Source organism: Abramis brama, assembly GCF_963993115.1.
Source record: "Abramis brama genome assembly, chromosome: 9".
In the NCBI taxonomy this organism is placed as follows: domain Eukaryota; kingdom Metazoa; phylum Chordata; class Actinopteri; order Cypriniformes; family Leuciscidae; genus Abramis; species Abramis brama.
Genome location: NC_139971.1, coordinates 16,611,721 through 16,633,587, shown reverse-complemented (window position 1 = coordinate 16,633,587; position 21,867 = coordinate 16,611,721). Strand labels below are relative to the sequence as shown.

General features: G+C 39.6%; 1 protein-coding gene across 2 annotated transcripts in view; it reads left to right on the top strand.

Moving 5' to 3' along the window:
• Window positions 1-1,833: 1,833 nt before the first annotated feature.
• The window catches only part of LOC311089317 (putative G-protein coupled receptor 149), a 33,657-nt gene continuing 13,623 nt past the window's right edge, over window positions 1,834-21,867 (top strand). For both annotated transcript variants that reach the window (XM_084123918.1, XM_084123917.1), the window contains exons 1-3: window positions 1,834-3,014; window positions 3,973-4,156; window positions 4,398-4,837. In XM_084123918.1, coding sequence (XP_083980044.1) covers window positions 2,076-3,014; window positions 3,973-4,156; window positions 4,398-4,837 — 1,563 coding nt within the window. In that variant the 5' untranslated portion in view covers window positions 1,834-2,075. The remainder of the gene's footprint in view (window positions 3,015-3,972; window positions 4,157-4,397; window positions 4,838-21,867) is intronic.

The following is a 21,867-nucleotide window of genomic DNA, read 5'->3' as shown; positions in this document are numbered from 1 at the left end:
TAACGCACAGCAGCTATATAGGCGTAAATATTACATTTGTTTAACATTCTGTTAATTCAATACATTTACTTAATAGACATCCTTCTCTGATATATCCATTCTGCTCTCTGTTTGCTCTGTTGTCTGTTTCTCTCTGTCACAAATACTGTACTGTACACACGCTGCGGCCATCAGTTGTTGGTATCAGAGCATTTTAATGAGTACGAGTACACGAGCACAGTATCAAGCCTGATACTGATACTGGTATCGGTGCATCCCTACTGGTAACCCGAAGGTTGCGGGTTCGATTCTCAACACCGGCAGGAAATGACTGAGGTGCCCTTGAGCAAGGCACCTAACCCCCCAATTGCTCCCTAGGCGCCGCAGCAAATGGCTGCCCACTGCTCTGGGTGTATGTGTCCACAGTTGGAAGTTAGTGCACACACATTAGGAGCAGTGCTCCTAATGTGTGTTCACTAACTTCCAAGTATGTGTTACCATACTTGGCCTTCACGTTATGTCACTTTGTCACTTTATTTGCAACAAGGACAAGTGCAAGTGGAGGTCTGTGCTTGTATATTGAAGGCTGATCAAAGTAGAGTTGAGTTGAGTTTGACTCGCAGACAGAAAGTCTGGTTATATCCAAAAACATTTTTTCACAAATGTGCGTGTTTTTTTCTTAGAACATGGCATGTGCATGTTATGAGGGATGTCTGATGGTAGTAGCCTGATTAATTTACTAACATTGTATGTATGATTTGTTTGTCTTGAATTCTGCATCACAGACATTAAATCACACTGATTGTATGATCCAATAAACACTCAATTGTTTTTTTAGTTTGGCTATAACTGTATTTAAGATAATGCTGTTAATGTAGCTGCATATATATAGTGTTATAGTAATGAAGTATGTACATCTACTGAACCCTAAATCACATAGCTAAATAAAATGAATAGCTATTTCATGTGAACAATACAGCAAAAGACAGATTTTGTATGAATTACATTATATTTGTGGTGAAAACATATTCAACTGGTTGGCTTGTACTTTCACATATTTATTAATATGTGAAAGTAATAAAGTAATATATATATTTTTTTTTAAACAACAACATAGAATTCCCTTATCATTTATGAAAAATAATCAATAAAAGGACATGTCCAGAAGTCCCGGCATGACACATCACATTTTCTTATTATTTTTGTTATCATTTATGCATATTATGTTTTTTTATGTATTACATGCCATGCTGTTAATGTTTATAGCATTGCTTTATGGTTGTGTGTGTTACTGTGATGATGTTCTATATTTGTATAGCAACACTGTGCGCTGTAGGCTATACATGGATATAGCTACTGTTTATAGAAAGTACTAATTAGATTAAATGTTATCATATGTATTATTAAAGTGGTTATTAGTATATTTAAAAAGTATAAAGTACAAAGTAATCAGTTATTAAATATATTATTATGAATTACACCACCATAGCGTCCAGTTTCTGGCAACCTCAGCTGCCATATTAGCCCGCAAATTTAACAGAATTATTTCATAGAATACATTATGTGTTCAAACGATACACGCCTACATAAGTATTCTGTAATACTAATGACCTATACGTAGCCTATGATGTATTTGTAGCGCTGCAATTCTAATTGAGCTATTCTAGTATCTAACAAACGTCGTAGTATAGCTATACAATGTTAGATTTTAGACAAAGCGCACGTTCCTCGTCCAGCAGTGCCAGATGAAGGAAGGTGGCTCCACCCCTGTACTAATATATCCCTTCTGAGAGCTCATACTGAAGAGATGTGCTGCACGAGCCACAATCAACCTACGCGCGCGCGACACATCTATCCACACATGCTCTGAGAGCAAACCACGTCATAATCGTGCATGTATCTGTTTAAACGAAAAAAATGGTTCCTTTATGCATTACATTTGTTGAGCACAATTGCAAAAAGACCAACGGATGGGAGATTATATGCACTTCGTGGCGCGCTGTCGCTGGAGGAAACTTTCACGCGCTCGGTCTGATCACCGGATCCTCTTAGAGGGAATGAGACGTGTGAAGTCAGGAAAGTTAGACTGAAGGAAAATGTCGGCGACACGAGCCTCACCTTTTCCGAACAAAACCAGCCAATATGAGGATGTGGACGCGGTCGAGGGCAACTGGCACCTTCTCTTTGGTTTATCCTTCGCCATTGCCACTGTCACTTGCCTGGGAGGTTTGTACTCGCTTATATCGCTGCTCAGGATGAGGACTAAGTCTTCCCTCTGTCTGATAGTAGCTTCTTTATCCATAGACGACCTGATCAGCGTCGTACCGCTCACGCTCTTCATGATCTTGCAATGGACGAACGAAGACGCGAACCGGTCGGGCGCTATGTGCACCCTGTCCGGAGTCCTGTATGTTTTCCAAGGATTGTCAAGCAATATGAAAGCCTGTCTCCTAGTTGCTTACACTTTCTACGCGACAAAGCGCTTTGGAGTGTATCAAACCCCTAACCGACCTCTCTGGGTGTTTGTGGCGGTGGTGGCGGTTTGGACGGTGAGTCTCGCGGTCAGCGTCCTGCCCGTGTGTGGCTGGGGTCGCTTCGCCCCCGCTTCTCTCGGTTGTCTACCGGAGAACGACAGCCTGTACGTGCTGCTTCTGTTCTCTGTTTACTCACTGTGTTTCTGTGGGCTGGTAGTCTGTTCGGTTCCTCTCTTCTACCAGCTCATGTGCTCAACGGAAGCCCTGAGAACATTTTACCCGAGCTATTTTGAAATTGCCGGGTCGGCGCCGCTGTGTGAGATCCCCTCTCTGTCACGGGATAGCTTGGATAAAAGTTTGGGAGCCTACAATGAATTCAACTCGAACATTGCCAGTTTTAAGAAGAAAACGGAGACGTATTCACTGTCGTATTCTCCAGCAACCGGTCATTTCGAGAAAGATGGAGCTCAGAGTGCTCGTTATTCACCTGTGTTTTTCTCTCAAAAGCGCTTCTCAATGATTCTTGCCATGGCTCGAATGGTTCTCTGGATGCCAATGATGGTGAGAGCTATAAAAGCAATGTTCAGACATTTTCACTTGAAAAATCATTTAATTGACTTCAAAAGTGTCTCAGTCAGACAAATATAGACAAAAATTGCACTAAGTAAATTATTGTTACACTGCTAAAACGAAACGGTAGCCTACAGAAGGCCCCATTTTGGGTCCCTCGACTAGACAAATAATAATGTTCCTCAGACTTTTACATAGCAACCATTTTAATTGTCAAACTTAGACAAAAAGACAAAAAACAAATTTAACACTCTTTAGTTTGCACAACAGCTTTAAATAAATTTAATGGAATAATAAATAATATTATTTTTTATCAGTATCATAATGCATGTTATGGTTTATTGTTGTAGTCTAATGATTGTTGATTATTGTGACGAAAAGCTGAAATAAAACAATATTTAAACACTGGTTCTTCGTAACAGGTATTAGACAAAAAACAATCACCCTATCTTTGGATTTCTACTTCAGACTGCTACACTGATGGAACAAATCTGGAGAACCTCAACCTAGCATTGTATACTCAAGGAACTTCAATAAATATTTTTAAGTGCCTCAGAGCCTTTGCAGGCCCCTTACAATGGAGCTACCATTGACAACCAGCTTTAGAGTTCTAGCAGGAACTTATGGGTTTCATCATGTAAGTTACTCAGAAAACTGACCTTTTAAAGAGTGCCTTTAGATTCTCATAAAAGTTCTGCTATTTTGGGAATCTGAGAAACCCCATAAAGTGCCTCAGATCTTTTCATATTTATAGTGCCTAAGAAAAACCTTTCACCAGCTTAAAACGTCTTGTTGAACTGGATTCATGGATATATTTTCTGTTTTAACCTGTCACTGTAAAAGTGTATTTTCACTTATTTTTCTCTCTTCATTATTATTTAGTTTTTTCAAAAATGCTGGAATGATTGGTTATTCACCTTTATTTTTTCCACTGGCATACCCCTTGCAGACCCAGATCCTGGTGAGTCATGCTTTTCACATGCACAGCTCGTCCTTGGAGACTTTCTGTTTTTTCCTGACCTTGCTCTCCACGGCGGTCACCCCTGTGTTTGTGTTTTCGGAACACTGGATCCATCTGCCGTGTGGCTGCTTCATCAACTGTCACCAAGGCTTAAGTTCTGAGCTTTCCACCGGTTGGTAAACTGATAAAATACTCCATCAGCCTTACATATTTTTGTTGATTATATTTATTGGTTCATAAAAAGAACCAGGTTGTTTATTTTAAACTATCCATATTAAAATACCTTAGGTTGTACAAATGATGTGTATGTGTGTGTATATATACATATAAATATAATCTAATTTATGTGCGTGTGAGAAACAAAGCAAAATTACCTTTCCACATTGCCTTTATTATCTATGTGTTTATTACAGCAAAGAAAAGGAGATTTGAATTCAACCTCTCCTTCCACCAAGGCTATGGTATTTACAAGATCTCCCACGGCAAGTCACCATCCATTGAGAAACCCTCTTTTAACAGTTTATACAGCTGCAATTTCTCTGAAAGCAGAGCCGCAGTGCTGGACAGCGGTCAGATTTGTAATATCAGCACCGCTGCAGCAAAGGACAGCTCCCTCCACAGTGAGCTGCTGCTCGAGGAGAGAGTGGACAGCCAGCCTCTGAGCTCCACAGAAAGGGACAGGCCATGCAGTGTCTCTCCTCAGGTTTCAACCTGCGATGGTGAGGATCTTCACCTCGACAACTTGTCAGTATTTGACATTCCAGAGAGGAGGTTGTCCCACGAGGAGTGTCGTAAAATAGAGTTGACTGACTGGGAGTGGTGCAGGAGTAAATCAGAAAGGACTCCTAGACAGGTAAGATGACACTTAATTTAATAAATTGAAGGGGTGCAGTTACTTTATTTTTGTTGTCAGGTAACAAGAAAACTATAGGAACAGGATATTATATCACAGAGTGGACCTCTGAAGACCCACATTCTTGAAAATATCAGATAATTTGACCTATGACATTGCAGAACATTTCATTTTCTTTAATAGTAACAAGACCTTTTAGACTCATTAATCAAAACCTTCTTGAGAATGGTATGTTTTTCAAAACCATTAATACCTTTCTAAGTAATGTTGCAAAAGGATTTTAAGATAGATTAACAAGTTTGTTTGCCCATAAAATCTTTATTAGGTTAAAATTATTTGGCTTGCTGTCCACTGAAGAGGGGCTCGATGAAGCAGCTTCAACTTGAGACTCTGATATACCCCCTATATACCCCCCAGTGGCTAAATGTAGGATATGATAATTGAAGGGCAAGGTACCTGAGTTGAAGGTGGAGTTTGGGGAGGTGGAGGGATACTGGAACAACTGATGCTAGAGAGAGGTAAGCGGCTGCTTATACTCAGGCTGTTGATTGAAAGATTAGATTGGCTCACCCCTCCCTAATTTACGTTTAGGAACTTCATTTATTTTTTTCTTCAATGTTATTATTTTACATACGATGTTGTCATCTCTGACATCCCCATTTCTTAACTTTGAATTACTATTAATTGCATTTTTTTAATGTAAGAGTGGATGCAGACATTTTATATATGTATGTATATATATATATATATATATATATATATATATATATATATTTATGTATATATATATATATGAATGTGCAAGGCTTCGGGTGTCAGCCATTTTCTGTTATTTTAGCTGTTCAAAAACAGTCCATTGTGCTGCTTGATGTTGCAAACTGTTTTTTTGTTATTATTTTTTAATTAATTATGGTTATCATAACTCACTGGTTTATTAGTAATTGGTATAACTCACTCATTAGAGTATTAGTAGAGTATTAGTAGACTGGTAGGGTTAGGGTTAGAATAATTTGACATGTAGTTGCCAGGGATTAAAGTTCTCCGTCGCTACGACGGATTTCCGTTAATTGCAGCGAGTCTATGACGGATTTCCATCAATTGCAGGGTTCTCGTCTGTCCTTAAATTCACTTTTCATAATTTTAAGGCCGTAAATAGGCTTTCATTTCTCAAATAGTGTAATAAATGTCTTAATTTTAGTTTGAATAGGTCTTAAATTAAGGAAAGACGAGGTGTATTCACCCTGCTGAGGGGGATGTGATCAAAGCCTGGAGTGGAGCAAAAGCACGTTCCTCTCTCCACTCTAAGCATTCTGTAATCACTTCGCTGATGGTCCACTCCGGGTTTTCTAATACCGCTCACGGAAAAACTGCTCCGTGTTCACCGCATACGCACTGCACACGGAGTATGTGTGAAACGGGCGTTAGTTTTGGAGAAGTGCATGTCAGGCTGCTACAGCTGAGCGCTGAGGTAGAACTATATTTCAGTTACCATGGACACATTTATAATGCAGGAAGGCTCCGATGTACCGGAGATCGATAAAAGTGTAAAAAATAAATGGAGATGGGCTTGGTTTAGCGAAATGGGGGAGAATGGCAAGCCTTTTAGTTCGTGGGCTAAACGTTAAGCCGAGTTCAGACTGCACGATTTTCAAAGTAGTCGGGTCACTGTTCTTTTCACACTGCGTGACTATCTGAGGTAACATTCAGTTGCTGGTGTGTTCACACTGCACGATGCATCGGCGACATGAGGTTTCACACTGCATGACTTTCAGGAGGAAGAATCGCCGACAACTTCTGTCTGGTCCGCAAACTACGTTTCGCAACCAAACACACGCGAGAAGTGAAAAGGAAATAGCGCAAAATCCCGCGTGCGTAAGACCACAGTTCTCGCGCGAGACTGAAATTGTTATTAAAAATGATAGCCTGCAAGAAGCTTGCGATCCAAATTATCTGTGCACTGATTTGCAGCGAAAAGGAGAAAAAGAAAAACATATATGTTTGAGGAAATGGCTGGGAAGACAAGGGGAGCAAGGACAGTATAGTTGTGTGTTCTGCAAAGAGAGTTGGGGGTAAATAAATAATTTTGCAATGTGCTGCTGTTGCTGCTGGTCAAGCAAATGTTTGTGCTTTGTTTCTGTTTGATATAATTGTAAATATATCTATTAAAATACTGATATTGTGACCTATAACTCCTCCCCGAACTCCCCGCTGCTCTGTATCTTGCTCTCTCATTGGCTGTCGGTCATCGCCGATGTAGTTTTCAGTCAGAACACTTTCACACAGCAGGATTTTGAATCGCCGACAGGTCCAGATATTTAGCATGCCAAATATCTCACGAGCGTCGGCGACTCGTCTGTGATTCTCTCAGATCGCGTCTTTGCTCATTCACACTGCGTGATTGTCACTCGCGTGAACGAGCACCGATTTGCCTGTGATTTCGGGCATTTGTCGGCGATTTCTCAAAACCTGTCGGCGAGCCAAAATCGGGGCTAAAATCGCGCAGTCTGAACTCGGCATTACGTGTCTTTGCACAGTATGTCACAGCCACAGACTTCAATATGGCAATAATGGCAAAAAAAGTGCTAGCTCGCCATCAATCAGAATCTAGTCATAATGCTGCCGTTCGTGCTCTACAGTACACATGCTCCCTGCCTGGTTTTCATAGATTAAAATAGCTTTTAAAATACGCAAACTGGCAATATTAAAGCGGTTTAAAACGTCTCCCCTTAAAACGCTATTGGTCTCGACTATTTAAAAAGTTAAAGGAATATGACTTGGCCTAAAAAAAATTTCAGTCAGAAGAATTTTTTTGAGTTGCAAAGTTACTTATAGTCAGTAGAGTGTCTGTTGGAGGACCATCACAATAAAGAGTTATCAGATATTAAGCAGACAGTACACTAATACTCTAATGAGAGTTAGTTGACGTAGTTGCAAAGTTACTTATAGTCAACAGAATGTTCAAAAGGGACCATCAAAATAAAGTGTTACCAAAAATGTATTCATGCCTTAAAATAGCTTGATTGTAACTATACCCTTGCTTCATTTAGTAGGGGTACATGAATATGCAAATTAGCCCCGCCTCCACTCACTCGCTCAGATCGTTGGACGTCGTTTGTCTCTGCAGGGAGCACCACTTGCAGAGATCCACTCTCTCAACTTTACTGTAGTAAATGTTGCACAATGGCACATGGAAATACTGGTTTAATTAAGCCATACATGTTTGAACCAGAAACTGATTCAGAAGTCGTCGAAGAGTGAATTATACAGATTAGTATACAAGTTAATGTATCAGAATGGTGATGCGTTTTATGTATCGCTCTCTACAACGCCGGACACATTACGGTAATTAATATGATTAGTCTTTTGCTTGACTACGTTATCAAACAGATAATAATGTGTTGCTTATGTTACACAAACCATGTTCTGTTTTGCCACCTCAGAGTCTGACAGCTCCCTTCTAAAAATCAGCATCCTTAGAAACGCTTTTAACAACTTAGAACGTCAGTGGAGAAAGGCATATAGTTCATCATAACATCGTAATATACATAAATGACCCGCTATATTGCTATATGTACCCGATTTTCATATCATAACTTGGCTTCTCTTGAGGCTTCTCTTGAGACTCCCCTGCTTTGCAGCATAGTTAAAGCCCGCCCACACGTTGACGTGATTGGTTACAAGGTAGTTACTTTGAAACACTGGCAATTTTTTTGAGACTCTTTTTCACTGCAGTTTTAAAGAGAAAATAATTAGTAATGGTGTTGACTTATGAATTTGCACATGGTTTGTCTTATTAAAAACACCACACTAGATTTTCACCACAGGGGGTCTTTAAGATAAGGTGGAGAGATTTTGTGAATGATTTAATCAAATGCCATAACTTTTTTTGTGTGGTAAAAAAAAAAAAAACTGACTTTTCTCTGGTGATTTATACTCACATTAATTTTTGAGTGTAATGACGACATCTCAAAATCCAATCAAACACTGATGACAAAACAGAATAGAACCCCGTTCTACTTAATATTTTTCTTTTTGGATCTGTTACATTTGGATGTACATCACAATATGGAAGAAAATATCTGTTGCTACTTTCGTTTTGTTGCAACTTTAAGTAGCCTAGATAGTCTATCACAGACAGCACATCATGAATGATTATTTGTATTTGCAAGAACTTTTCTGCCAATACAGTGCTGGTGTCACAGTTACAGTATGTTTAGTTTGTTTTAACGAGTTTGTTTGCCCATAAAATCTTTAAGATATTAGGTTAAACTTATTTGGCTTGCTGTCCACTGAAGAGGGGCTCGATGAAGCAGCTTCAACTCGAGCTCTGATATACCCCCCCAGTGGCTAAATGTAGGATATAATAATTGAAGGGCAAGGAACCTGAGATGAAGGTGGAGTTTGGGGAGGTGGAGGGATACTGGAACAGCTGATACTAGAGAGAGGTAAGCGGCTGCTTATATACTCAGGCTGTTGATTGAAAGATTAGATGGGCTCACTCCTCCCTAACTTACGTTTAGGAACTTCATTTATTTTTCATAGACATTCAGTTTGTTTTCATTATGTCTTCCTTTGTTTGATTTTCCCGCCACTCCTTTGTTACCATGGTCACGTCATTATGAGTTTGTTTGTTTGTTTGTTTCAGCTGTGTATTATTAACCCTCTGGGGTCTAAGGGGTTTTTGGGGTCCTTGAGATGTTTTGACATACCCTGACACTTGTGCTTTTTTCAGTTGCTTATAAACATATTAATGGCAAAGGTGTAATTACACTCTATTTAGCACAAACAGGGCTGCCATAATATGTGAGCAACATGTATGTACATGTTTGTATTTTTGAGAGAATAATGTTTATGCATGGTTATTGAAAAAACTAAAAATTAAAGTTTCTGAAATAAGGCCACAAAACACATACTAAATATGTGTCCACAATACTTTTGACTAGAGTTTTTGCTTCAAAATGATCTGAAAATCACCCTGCCTAATCATTCACATAAAACAATACATTGATATAATTATTGCAAGACACTTTTTGTTTGGAAAGGCAATATGCGTGGGGGCATGAATGATCATGAATAATACTGTGATTCACACCTGAGAAGACAATGACCCGCATAATGAGCTGCATAATGAGCCTTTCATTCAGGTGTGTCACACAAGAAAGAATGTGAGGACTATATATATATATATATATATAATCCAAATATAAATGAAAATCAAAAGCACATTTTTAGTACATAGTCATACCTGGAAACAAATCCTGTTCAAATAGGCTATATGGGCCATTCTACAGAATTGGTTCAAAGTTAGAGTTGGAAACAAATTGTATAATATCCAAGGTAAACATTTCTAGTAATTGTGCAGTTAATTCTCATACGGTATTTTCAGAAAGTTTTGGAATATCCTCTCCCCAAATGTGTCACTAATAAAAAACAAGTCAAGTCATCTTCATTTATATAGCGCTTTTAACAATGTAGATTGTTTCAAAGCAGCTTTACAGAGATAAGCGTATAATTTAAGGTAACAGAGATTGTTTTGGCTTTATAGAGGTTCTTTAATAAAGTTATTTTCCAGCTAAAGTTAGTTTTGATTGATTCGCTTCCGTCGCAATGATCATTTGTTATTAAATTAGGGGCCGCTAAGACGACACCATTCTCTCTACACAGACTTTAAACGCAAACCTGTGATAAACGCTGATGGCGTTCACATGCGCATTAAGAATTGGTTCTATAGTTATGTGTGTTTGAATATATGTGCGCAGGTTTGTAATTCCCTACAAACCAAGCCTAAACAAAGTACTGGTCTTTCCTTATAAATTTTGATAAAGAATTTTATTTTGTCACTTCGGGGTAGGTACGCAAAACGAATTTTCCCGACAATGCTTTATCTGGAGTGGTAAAGGGATCCTCCATAGGGAGAGACTAGTTGGCACTTCAGCACTGCATTGTCATCGGGTCCAGGCGAAGGTCCTTCGTCAGATCTGGATACAGCCTGGATCCAGCAGGCTGCGGGAAAACCTCGGGATAAACAAAGACACTAAAATTAGCATAGATGCCATTCTTCTTATGATGTAACGAGTACATCAGGATTTATGGGAAGTGTTCCCGGTTCCGGCTGACCTAATCTATGCAGCCTAACATTGAATTATAGAAGTCTATAATGTATTATGTGAATGCTAGGTCAAAGAGATGTGTCTTTAATCTAGCTTTGATCTAGCTTCCCGGACAATGGTAGGAAGACTGTTCCAAAGTTTTGGTGCTAAATAGGAAAAGGATCTACTGCCAGCAGTCGTTTTTGATATTCTAGGTATTATCAACTGGCCGGAATTTTGAGATCGCAATAGACGTGAAGGACTATAATGCGTTAAGAGCTTGCTCAAGTACTGCGGAGCTAAACCATTTAGTGCTTTGTAAGTAATCAGCAATATTTAAAAATGTATGCAATGTTTAATAGGGAGCCAGTGCAGTGTTGACAGAACCGGGCTAATATGGTCATACTTCCTGGTTCTGGTAAGAACTCAAGCTGCTGCGTTTTGAATTACCTTTAGTTTGTTTATTAAGCGTGCAGGGCAACCACCCAGTAGAGCATTACAATAATCTAACCTTGATGTCATGAACGCATTAACTAATTGTTCCGCATTTGTCAATGAGAGCATATGGCGTAATTTAGGCTGCATTTACACTGCAGGTCTTGATGCCCAGATCCGATTTCCAAATCCAAAACAACCAAATGTAGACGTTCTGACCCGGAAAATGAAGTAAAACAGCTCGATATGCAATGGATGCAGAAGCAGACAAAATTATTATAGTGATGCGCAGATCGCGGCCATAACCGCGGGGGCTCTGCAGATAATCCACGGATCGGGCGGGTTAAGTAGGCTAATAAAAATAACATTCTGATTAATTTCGGGTGGGTCGCGGGTGGATATGATAAATCATTATTAACGAAAATATTAACTACATTCTCTAAAATATGAGTATGTTCCATTCCATTTTAAGTTTCAAGGGAGTAAAGCCTGTTTATGCCATTAAGAAAATGAAATTCTGTCAAATAAATTTTGTTTTAAAGGTGCCATAGAATGTGAAATTGAATTTATCTTGGCATAGTTAAATAACAAGAGTTCAGTACATGGACATGACATACAGTGAGTCTCAAACACCATAGTTTTCTCTTTCTTATTTAAATCTCGTTTTTGAAAAACACCCCTGAAAAACGGGCGAATCTCCACATAACACCAACTGTGACGAAACCGATGGGATCATTAATATGTACGCCTCTAAAAATTTGCATATGCCAGCCCATGCTCAGTGCCAGGCGAAACTGCACAGCCGAATCATCAGAAGTTCTGCAGGTGAAGAAACAAGCAGGAGGAGGATCATAGGGAAAATGGCAGATCTATCTATAATCGGATACCGCTACAGTTTAATTCGAAGTTGTTTAGTTGCTCTGCCCATTTCACCACGGACTGTTACAACAATATCAAGCAGCCAGGCTTCTCTCGGCGTCTCAAACGGACGAAGGGGGCAATTTCAACTAACGTTATATTCCCGCAAGCGGCAAGTAGGGATTTTATTAACGATAATTTACATTGTGTTATCTAGATCCAGCGCGATATTGTTTTTTCCTCGAGAGACATCATGGCTTGCAAACGAGCGAACGAAGCATGGCAGTTGCTCAGTGTTTGGTTGTACAAATGAACACAAAAATATTTTTTTGCTCCTTCATCCGAGCCTCTGGAGAACCAGTGGGTTATGTGAATTTCTGATGTGTAATTGTTCAAATTCAGACAGATAATCTTTCTTTCAAAGTCGTTCAACACTGTTTATGCATCAGTATATCGCGTTGCAGTGATAAGATCTTCATTCACGCGATCAACAGGCTGTCATCTGCTCAGTGCTCATCACTGAAACCTTTTATGTGATGGGAATAGATCTAAATACTTAAAAAAAAACTTCTCATGATTCGTTAATCCCGATAGCTGTAATAGTAAAAACATATAAAAGCTGTAATAGTAAATGTTTTCCAGATAGCTCTACATGTAATGCCAGATATTTCATATGCAAGCATGTCAGCCAATCACAGCAGTGGGCAACAACACTGAAGTCTCACAGCAGACACGCCCCTTCAAACAGAGTGTTCAAATCAATGGATGAAATCAGGCTAGGAAATATGCCTTTTATTTCTAAATTATAACAAATTTTGATCTAAAAAACATACTAACATTATAAGGGCACCCCAGGAAACATTATAAAATAATAAAATAATCCATTCTATGGCACCTTTAAAGAAATGTTCATTTAAAAGCAGCGCTCATTCATCATGTATTATGTTACCATTAGAGATGCGCGCATCAACCGTCACCTCGAGTCCGCTGTTGAAGGTGATGATCATCCATTTATCCTCACGCGTAACAACACATACAAATACATAATTTGACCATCGGGTACGGATACTTAAATCAGACAAAAATATTGGTGCAGGTGGATGATTTGTTTTTGGCTGCGGATTCGGGTGACGTTGGAGCTCATCCGCACATCTCTAATTATCCAGTGTTTTGCTGCATACAAACAATTGGAACAAACAATATAATAACATCTTAGTTGATGAGTTTATTTTCGACAAAACATACTATATATTTAACGTGAGCAGAAACTGGCTAACAAAAGCTTATTTGATGTGGCAGTAGTCTATTTTACAGTAAAAACTTTATAATCTATCCAAAACTAGTCAACGAAATGTTGTCTTTCATATTTCGTCTGTAACATAGAAAACAACAGTGCGCATATGTACCGTTCATTCATTCACACAAACGCGATTCATATTTAAACAGTCTTTTTGCGAGCTGTAGTAAACAACAGCTCGCATCTGTGCCATTCATTCATTCACTTACAGAAACGCGATTCAAATTTAAACAGTCTTTTTGCGGTTTACAGTACACTATACACTATTCCATATCGCGATTAGAACAAAGCACTTAAGAATAAAAAACTTACTATTCACAATCCTCAGCTGGATCCGTTGCTCCTCGAAATAAAACTAAACCGCACTTCTGAGGTAAATTTCCCAGGATTATTCCTCACAGCCTCACAAGACGACTTAAAGTACTTTAATCTGATTAAACTTTGTGTGTTTTATCGAGCTGATGTGGGCGTTGACACGTTTGCATGTTTTGCCTCAGATCATTTGCGTTTGAATAGCGCACACTCTCCGTGTGCGTGTTCACATTAACAGATAATGAGCTATAATGAGCTGAAATGAGAACGACTGACATCTCTCACTTTTCATATACATTACATAAACAGAGAATATTTGTTTTCGTTTTGAATTAGATCATTTAAAAGTACACACTTAAATTATTATAAAGCTATATATCTCATGCCTGGGTGACTAGTATTCGCTGAGTTTTGTTTAAGTTTAGAGACGTGCACCAGAAAAAAAGTTTACGGAGACGGAGAGGCAGAAAGCACACCCTGTTTATTTTCTTTATTTTACAAAAGCACAATGTTTTATTTCAATTGTAAGTGGACACATAAAAAAGTAGACATTTAACAGTTTATTTTTTCATATTTTTTAAGTCTGTATGACTAAAAATGACGGAGTATTTAAAGTCTATTTTGCTGCTATGTGAAAAAAAATCGAGCAAAATTCGCTGGCGTGTTTGGACCCCAGAGGGTTAATTACCTTGAATTGTTTCAGTACTCAAGTTCCTCCTTTTCCTCTGTTTGTTGTCCAGTCGCTCTTACATTTAGTGTGTGTTGCTCTACCTGTTTGCCTGTTATTTTAGATTCTTAATGTTAAAACTTCATGTTGGAACTCTCTTCTTCATCTTCGTCTGTTTGCCTGCAATCACCCGTGACAGATGACCGGACCACCATGTGTATATGCAGTCAGGTTCGTTGCTGTGGCTCAAGAGAACCATGAATTTTTTTCTTACACCAAACAGTTTTGTCATCTTGCCATCACCTCTCCCTTCGACAACGAGACCTTTAAGTCATTGTTCTGGATCGGGGTCAACTGCCACCACCAAACTGCCATGAGTCAAACCGGGGTGTGTGCCCGCGACACCAGCGGCAGGGAACAGAAAGTAGTAGTAGAGTAGATAGCAAAATAGACAGCCTTGTGCGCATTTGCCTGCCATAGAGGAGCTGAAACGGTGAAGTACCAGTTGCACCAAGTGGCATGGTACACCTTCAAGAAGTAATTTAGCAAGGCTTAGTACCTAGGCTTAGTACCTAATTATTACCCAGTTATTGCAATTACAATAATAAGTGCATAGTATGTGCATAGGAAACAGGACTGTAAAAAAAAGTGATACACTATATTTCAAAGACAATAAAAATACTTATGAAATTACATATAAAGATGTACTGAAGTCCTACATAAGTAGGTCAAAAAGCTCTTAAAGGGTTAGTTCACCCAAAAATGTAAATTCTGTCATCAATTACTTGTGTCGCTTCAAACTGTTCAAAAAGTTCATAAAGAGAATGTAGAAGAAATTTGTATGAATCAAGTGGTTTAATAAAAGTCTTCTGAAGAGACATGATCACTTTATATGATGAACAGATTTAATTTAGGCTTTTATTTACATATAAACATTGATCAGCGAACTTGCATAGAGCACTCAAATTTGATAAACGGAAGCTCAAGCATGCTTGCTTATCAATATAATTTTTGCATTGCATTAGTTTAAATAAATGAAACAAAACAACAACAGGGAACACAAAAGCATGAAGCACAGACATTCGTCACATTAAACAACCGAAAAAACAAACAAGAGAAACATAAGGGCTATGTTATATACACAGGGGCTAACAAGATAATACGGTATTACAAGACACACCTGGAGGAGACAATCAAGGGGCAGGATGAAGCTTCAGCCTCTATGCGGGTAAAAAAATTAAGGGTGATTGTATATAGGTTTCTGGAGTAAGGTAAATCAAGAGATTGTAGGTAGAATGTTAATGGTCCATTTGGGTGATAGTTGGCGGAAATGCACTTATGTGTCTGCGATCCACCGTAAAACAAGAAGAATAAGAAGACAATCAATGGAAAACAATGGGTGCATCCGAAATCGCATACTTCCCTACCATAAAGTTGGCGAAAAACAGTATGTTACAAAAGAAGTATGTCCGAATTCACAATAGCCATAAAAGAGTAGGCAAAAAGTACCCGGATGACCTACCTGCCTACGAGATTTTGAAGTGTGCATATGATGGACACTTTACTATCCCATGAGGCCACAGGAGAGGATTTATGAATGACAGTAAAGCGATGTAACTGATGCTGGTAGGTCACATGATAATGACATGATGGCGAAATGTAGTACATCCAGATAACATTCATACTACACACATTCATACTATAAAGAACATACTTTTTTTAGCGGTCGCAGAGTATTCAAAAAAAGGACCTGTGCGATTTCGGACACAACCAGGATGAAAAAATACAAAAGGAATACAAAGATGGCAGACAGAACAGGAAACGGGAAGCATAACAAATGTGCAAGGACAAACATAGAGAACACAACATTACATTCAATGTGCACTTAAGTATATTCTTTCAAATTATATTATTACTGTACTCTTTTTAAAAGAAGCTAAAGTGAATGTCTCTTTCACAAGAGATGCATGCATACTTTTCATGTCAATAGAGAAAAGAGAAAGCTTCCTACTAGTCTCCTCTCTTCTTTTCTCCCCTCCATTGCAGGTAGAGAGCTGGGCTGTAAATTGTCCATCACCTTCTACTGATTGATCACCTGAACTCTGATTAATGTAATTGTCCTAATCAAACCTGCTTATAGCTCTTACCTCTATTTGGAGACCCTTAATTTGATTAAGAGTGCTGCACTAGAGGCTGAAGGTGATTACTTAACTAATTTGTTTTGTCTTGTTTTTCTCTGGAATTGTTAATGGTTACATAGACAGCTATTTTTATTCACAATTGTAGGCTATACATATAACTTGTAGTCAAGTCAAGTCACCTTTATTTATATAGCGCTTTATACAATACAGATTGTTTCGAAGCAGGTTTACAGTGATAAACAGGAACGTAATGATTCAATGATGCAAACAGAATTCAATTCAAAACAGCTTTAAAAAGACAATAGTGACATTATTCAGCTGAATTTGAATTGTATCAACTTCTATCAATGCACAATGCCCTCTTTTTTACAGTAATACTGTATGACTGAATGTTTAAATATTTAACTGAAACATTAAATATGAAACATGCTTCAGTACTGTAATATACAACAGCAGGTTTGATTATTATATAATTTGCACTGTTCCATTTTCGAGTCAACCGTAAACAATTGTTGTTGATGGGCAAATGTGGGCGCTCATAAAATAGCCATTTTTGCCGTTTAGTTGGTTGTTCTATGGACTGTCTTTTTGTAATGGGGAACATACAAAAAGGTTTTCTCAGTACATAAACTCATTTATTTTAAAAGATCAGAGAGAATTTTTTTTTTCATTATATGACCCCTTTAAACACAAAGCTAATTTTAATTCAGCAGTCCATGTTTTCTTTTGGTATCATTTGGTCTTGCAAGAAGTATGATGAATTTCTTTTTCTCTTGTAAAAGCCTTTTTGCTATGAGGAATATAGTGTTTATGACAACAAAGGCAGTTCCTCCTCCTGCCCCCTACAGTGGACTCTACTGCAAGCTATCACTTTGAAACAGCGAGTAATTGGGAGTTAAAAAAAAAAAAAATACAGTTCCCTTTCGAACGGTCAGTCGTATTGCGTAGCTATACGCTATGGGGAAAACTCCTTTTTTCAGAATACTGAAGCCTTTTGTATAATAATGCAGTGCTACTGCACAGCCATTACAGTGCAGGGACTACTCGCACGCTATTGGCTGGTCAGTGGTAACTGCACGAACCTATGGCAGAGCGGCGTAACTGTGCGAACCAATCGGTGCAAAGCCCGCCGAACTGAGCGCAGAGCCCACCAGAAGAGCCCACCGCCTATAAAAGACGCTCGATTTCACTATGGATTCAGATTTATCTCCTTCAGCGACGATCTACGGACCTTGCAGAACTGCTCGACTACAAGCCTTCGCCTTCCTCACCGTGATCAGCAAAGCCAAGCAGCAGAACAGCGAGCAAGCCAGCAAACTGTATCCAGATCCAATCCTCTTTGCAATCGACCACTGTTATAGTGAACAAAATAAAAAACAAAAATACTCGGCAAAAGAGCAATTTTCCTCTTCCACACCACACAAGTGTCAGTTCCCTGCTCAAATGCAGCACGCCGCCACACTAAATTATTCAACCCATAACCGGGCCAAGGCATGGAAAGCCATCCCTGCTGTGTCACGGTAGGTTATGAACACGGTAGAACAAGGCTACTCGCTCCAATTCATTATCAAACCACCCCGCTTCATGGGCATAGTCGACACTTTGGTGAAGAGCAACGTGTCTCACGTCCTCCACACCGAAGTAATGAGTTTACTGGAAAAAGGGGCGATAGAGGAAGTGCCTCCAGCCCACAGCGAGTCAGGCTTCTACAGCCGCTACTTCCTTGTTCCCAAAAAGGATGGTGGCCTCAGGCCTATCCTAGATCTCAGACATCTGAACAAAGCCCTTATGAAACGGCCTTTCAAGATGTTAACCCTGAAACAAATCCTTGCGCTAGTTCGCCCGTGGATTGGTTCTTCTCAGTGGATCTGAAAGATGCTTACTTTCATATCCAAATAACCCCTCGTCACAGACCGTTTTTGAGATTCGCGTTCAAAGGGGTGGCTTACCACCCTACAGTTCTGCCGTTCGGGTTGTCCCTGGCCCCACGCACTTTCACAAAGTGCATGGATGCAGCACTTTCCCCCTTGAGACAGAAGGGAATGCGCATCTTGAACTACCTTGACGACTGGCTCATTCTGGCCCAGTCAGAGACGGAACTGAACTCTCACAGATCTGTGCTCCTCAGCCATTTGGAATGCCTGGGACTCAGAATAAACACAGCCAAGAGCTCTCTGCTTCCCAATCAGAGGATCTCCTTCCTGGGTGCAGTTATAGACTCGGCTCAAATGAGTGCGTGGCCTTCAGACGAGAGCATTCTGGCTATTCAGCGACTCGCGAGCTCGTTCAGAGTGGGAACCAAGCGCCAAGCGCCGAATCACTGCCAAGCTGCCATTGTGAACGCGCCACTCCACTGCTGTGTGTGTTCCGGTGAGAAGACGAACAAGAAGCTGAGCTTGTGAGGCGCTGTCAAAAGCTGTTTAGCGCTTTTATATATTGTTCATCCAAAGCATCAATGAAATATAATGTTTTTGTTTATTTAAATTAAAAGTTAAGTTCTGATCTATTATTCTCTCTTACTGTTATATGATTCAATGACATAAAAAAATAAGACTATTGCAGGTGGTTTTTATTGCACGTTTTTCAATTTAAAGGGGTCAAGAACTGCCTTTTTTATTATTTAGTACTGTTCTCTGAGGTCCACTTATAATGATATCATATTTTTACATCAAAAAAACATCTCAATTTAAAAGTAATAGGTCATTTTCTGTCCTGTTTTTGAGCCCCCTCATCGAAACACACGGTTTGAATAGGTGTGGCGGATTGTAGACTCAGAAATAAACGCCCACTGGAATGATTGGTCAGCAGATTTGCATCAGGGTTCCCACGGGTCCTTGAAAGTTTGTGAATCTGACAAAAAAAATTCAAGGCCCTGGAAAGTTTTTGAAAAATAAACGCGCATAGGTACAGGTCCTTGAAAGTGCTTGAATTTATTTTGTGCAAGAAGTTTTCTGGAAAAAAAAATCCATATTATTCCCTCCGGTCTGCTAATGTGTTATTTCGTCAAAACTTCGTGGCCTATGCATATTAGCTTGCTTGATTTACCTTAGTTACCCGCATTTACGCATTACGTTAAGTGTTTCCCGTGAGGTACGTTGTGTTGTACGTTGACATGGCGTTCATGTGCGCAAAACTGTAACAATGTATCTTAAAAGGTAACACGATGTAACCTTGCTCTCACTTGAAATCTGTCCCCACATTAAGTCCTTGAATTTGAGGGTATTGGACCTGGAAAGTCCTTGAAAAGTCCTTGAATTTGAAGTTAACCAAGGTGTGGGAACCCTGTTGCATATTTAAAAATGTTCAATGCCAATGTCAGTACACGTGTGGGATTGTTTTTAAAACTTCTGATGTTGAGAAATGGCAGCCGGTGAAATTCAGTCATACAGGTTAAAAACGCATACATACTCAGTACAGGTCAAACGATTTGTAATAATGGCAATAGTGACCATGTAATAAAAACAGTTACTCACAGTGTGGTGCGATATTACTGTCAGGTCCAAAATACTCGGTACAGCATCGTCTTTTAATTTCAGTCTTTCTGAAAATCCTGCTTCGAATTGTGCCTTGTTTGTAAATTAATCTGAAGTGAAATGAAGTGAACAAATGACCAAGTTCTTACTGAAGCGGTCTGGAACTTTAAAGATAAAGATAATCCACTCCTTCCTAATGTTTGGATCAGAAGGAAGGTCAAGTCAAGTCAAGTCACCTTCATTTATATAGCGCTTTTAACAATATAGATTGTTTCAAACAAGCTTTACAGTGATAATAGGAAATTAAAGTAGCAGATTGTTTTGGCTTTACAGCAGCTCTAGAATAAAGTTATTGTCCAGCTTAAAGTTGATTGATTCATTTCCGTCGCAACGATCATTAGTTACACAACTTACACGACACCGTTCTAACAGAAAACCCTTAATGCGCTCCGGCCGCCCATTTGCACAAAACAGAAGGTAATGCAAAGGCTGTGTTTTTTTCACAATTTGGCACTTCACAGCGTCTTTTTGTCTTTGGTGCTATCTTTACCATTTGGTTTCTGCAATTACCTGCGTTTACGTCTCTCGTTATTTATCTACTACATGGCATGCGCAAATCGGTGGGCGGGGCTAAATAAGCAGCAAGCAGGCAGATTTTTTTAAATGTTTAAAGTGGAGCGCGACCAAAGTTTGAGGACCACTGCTCCTAGGGGCTTTCGCACGCACCAGACGAATCTTTTCATAGTTCCTAGAACTAATGGCAGAAGTACCCACTTTTTGGAGCGTTTGCACTGCATGAACTGGGAACGAATTTGGTTCTAGGAACTCCTTTTGGGGGAACTAAATTAGCTCCTACTTCAGAACCCAGCACAATAGGAACTACCAGTGATGTAAGTGTATGCTGATTGGCCGGACGCACGTGAAACGCCGGCACCCACCATTTAAAAAAAAAGCTGTGTACACACAGTTTATAGCCTATATATTTACTCCACAAACTAACTCTACGAACATGGAAAACAGTGATAGATGGACCTCTCAACCTTTATGCTAAGGAGAAAATCCAATGCAACTTTGAGGGGACCAGGTGAAATATGATTATGTATTTCCGGTCAGCTAGCGACATGGGCCATCAACCACACGGCAAACTCTATAATACTTTTTCATATACTGTCTACTTTCTTTGTATAACAGTTCTATCTAATAACGTATTAGACAGGACTGTTAGACAGATCATAAACTAATGAAGACGGAAAATGTGAGCGCTGTGTGCTCAGGCTCTGGTGTTTTCAGCGCAGTCAAAATAAATGTCTGCCGCGCCGTCAAAATAAAAGTTACAACAACAAGTGCTGCTTACGTCACTTCAGAGTTCCTACCAGAGCCCATCACATTCCCAAAACCTAAGCCAGAGTCCATCATTAGTGAAGAGTCAGAGCCAGCACCCAACAAGGACCTTTGCCTTGGGCTGCCGAGTCCACCTTGGCCCGTCAAGCAGTCGGCTCCACCCTGGCTCCTCGTCCCCATGGTACATGGAACCGTCGAGGCTCTGCCAGGCTCCCTCGTCCCTCCAGCTCCACCTTGGTCAGTCGTCACCCTGTATGCACCACAGACATCTGGGCCTTCAGCTGCGCTTCGCCCCTCCACCCCTTTGGCTCTGTCAGGCTCCGCCTCAACCCCCCCAGCTCCGCCTTGGTCCTCAATCACACTTGGATCTGCCTCAGTTCTCTGGCACCCTGGCTCAAACTAGGCCGCTCTTCACTA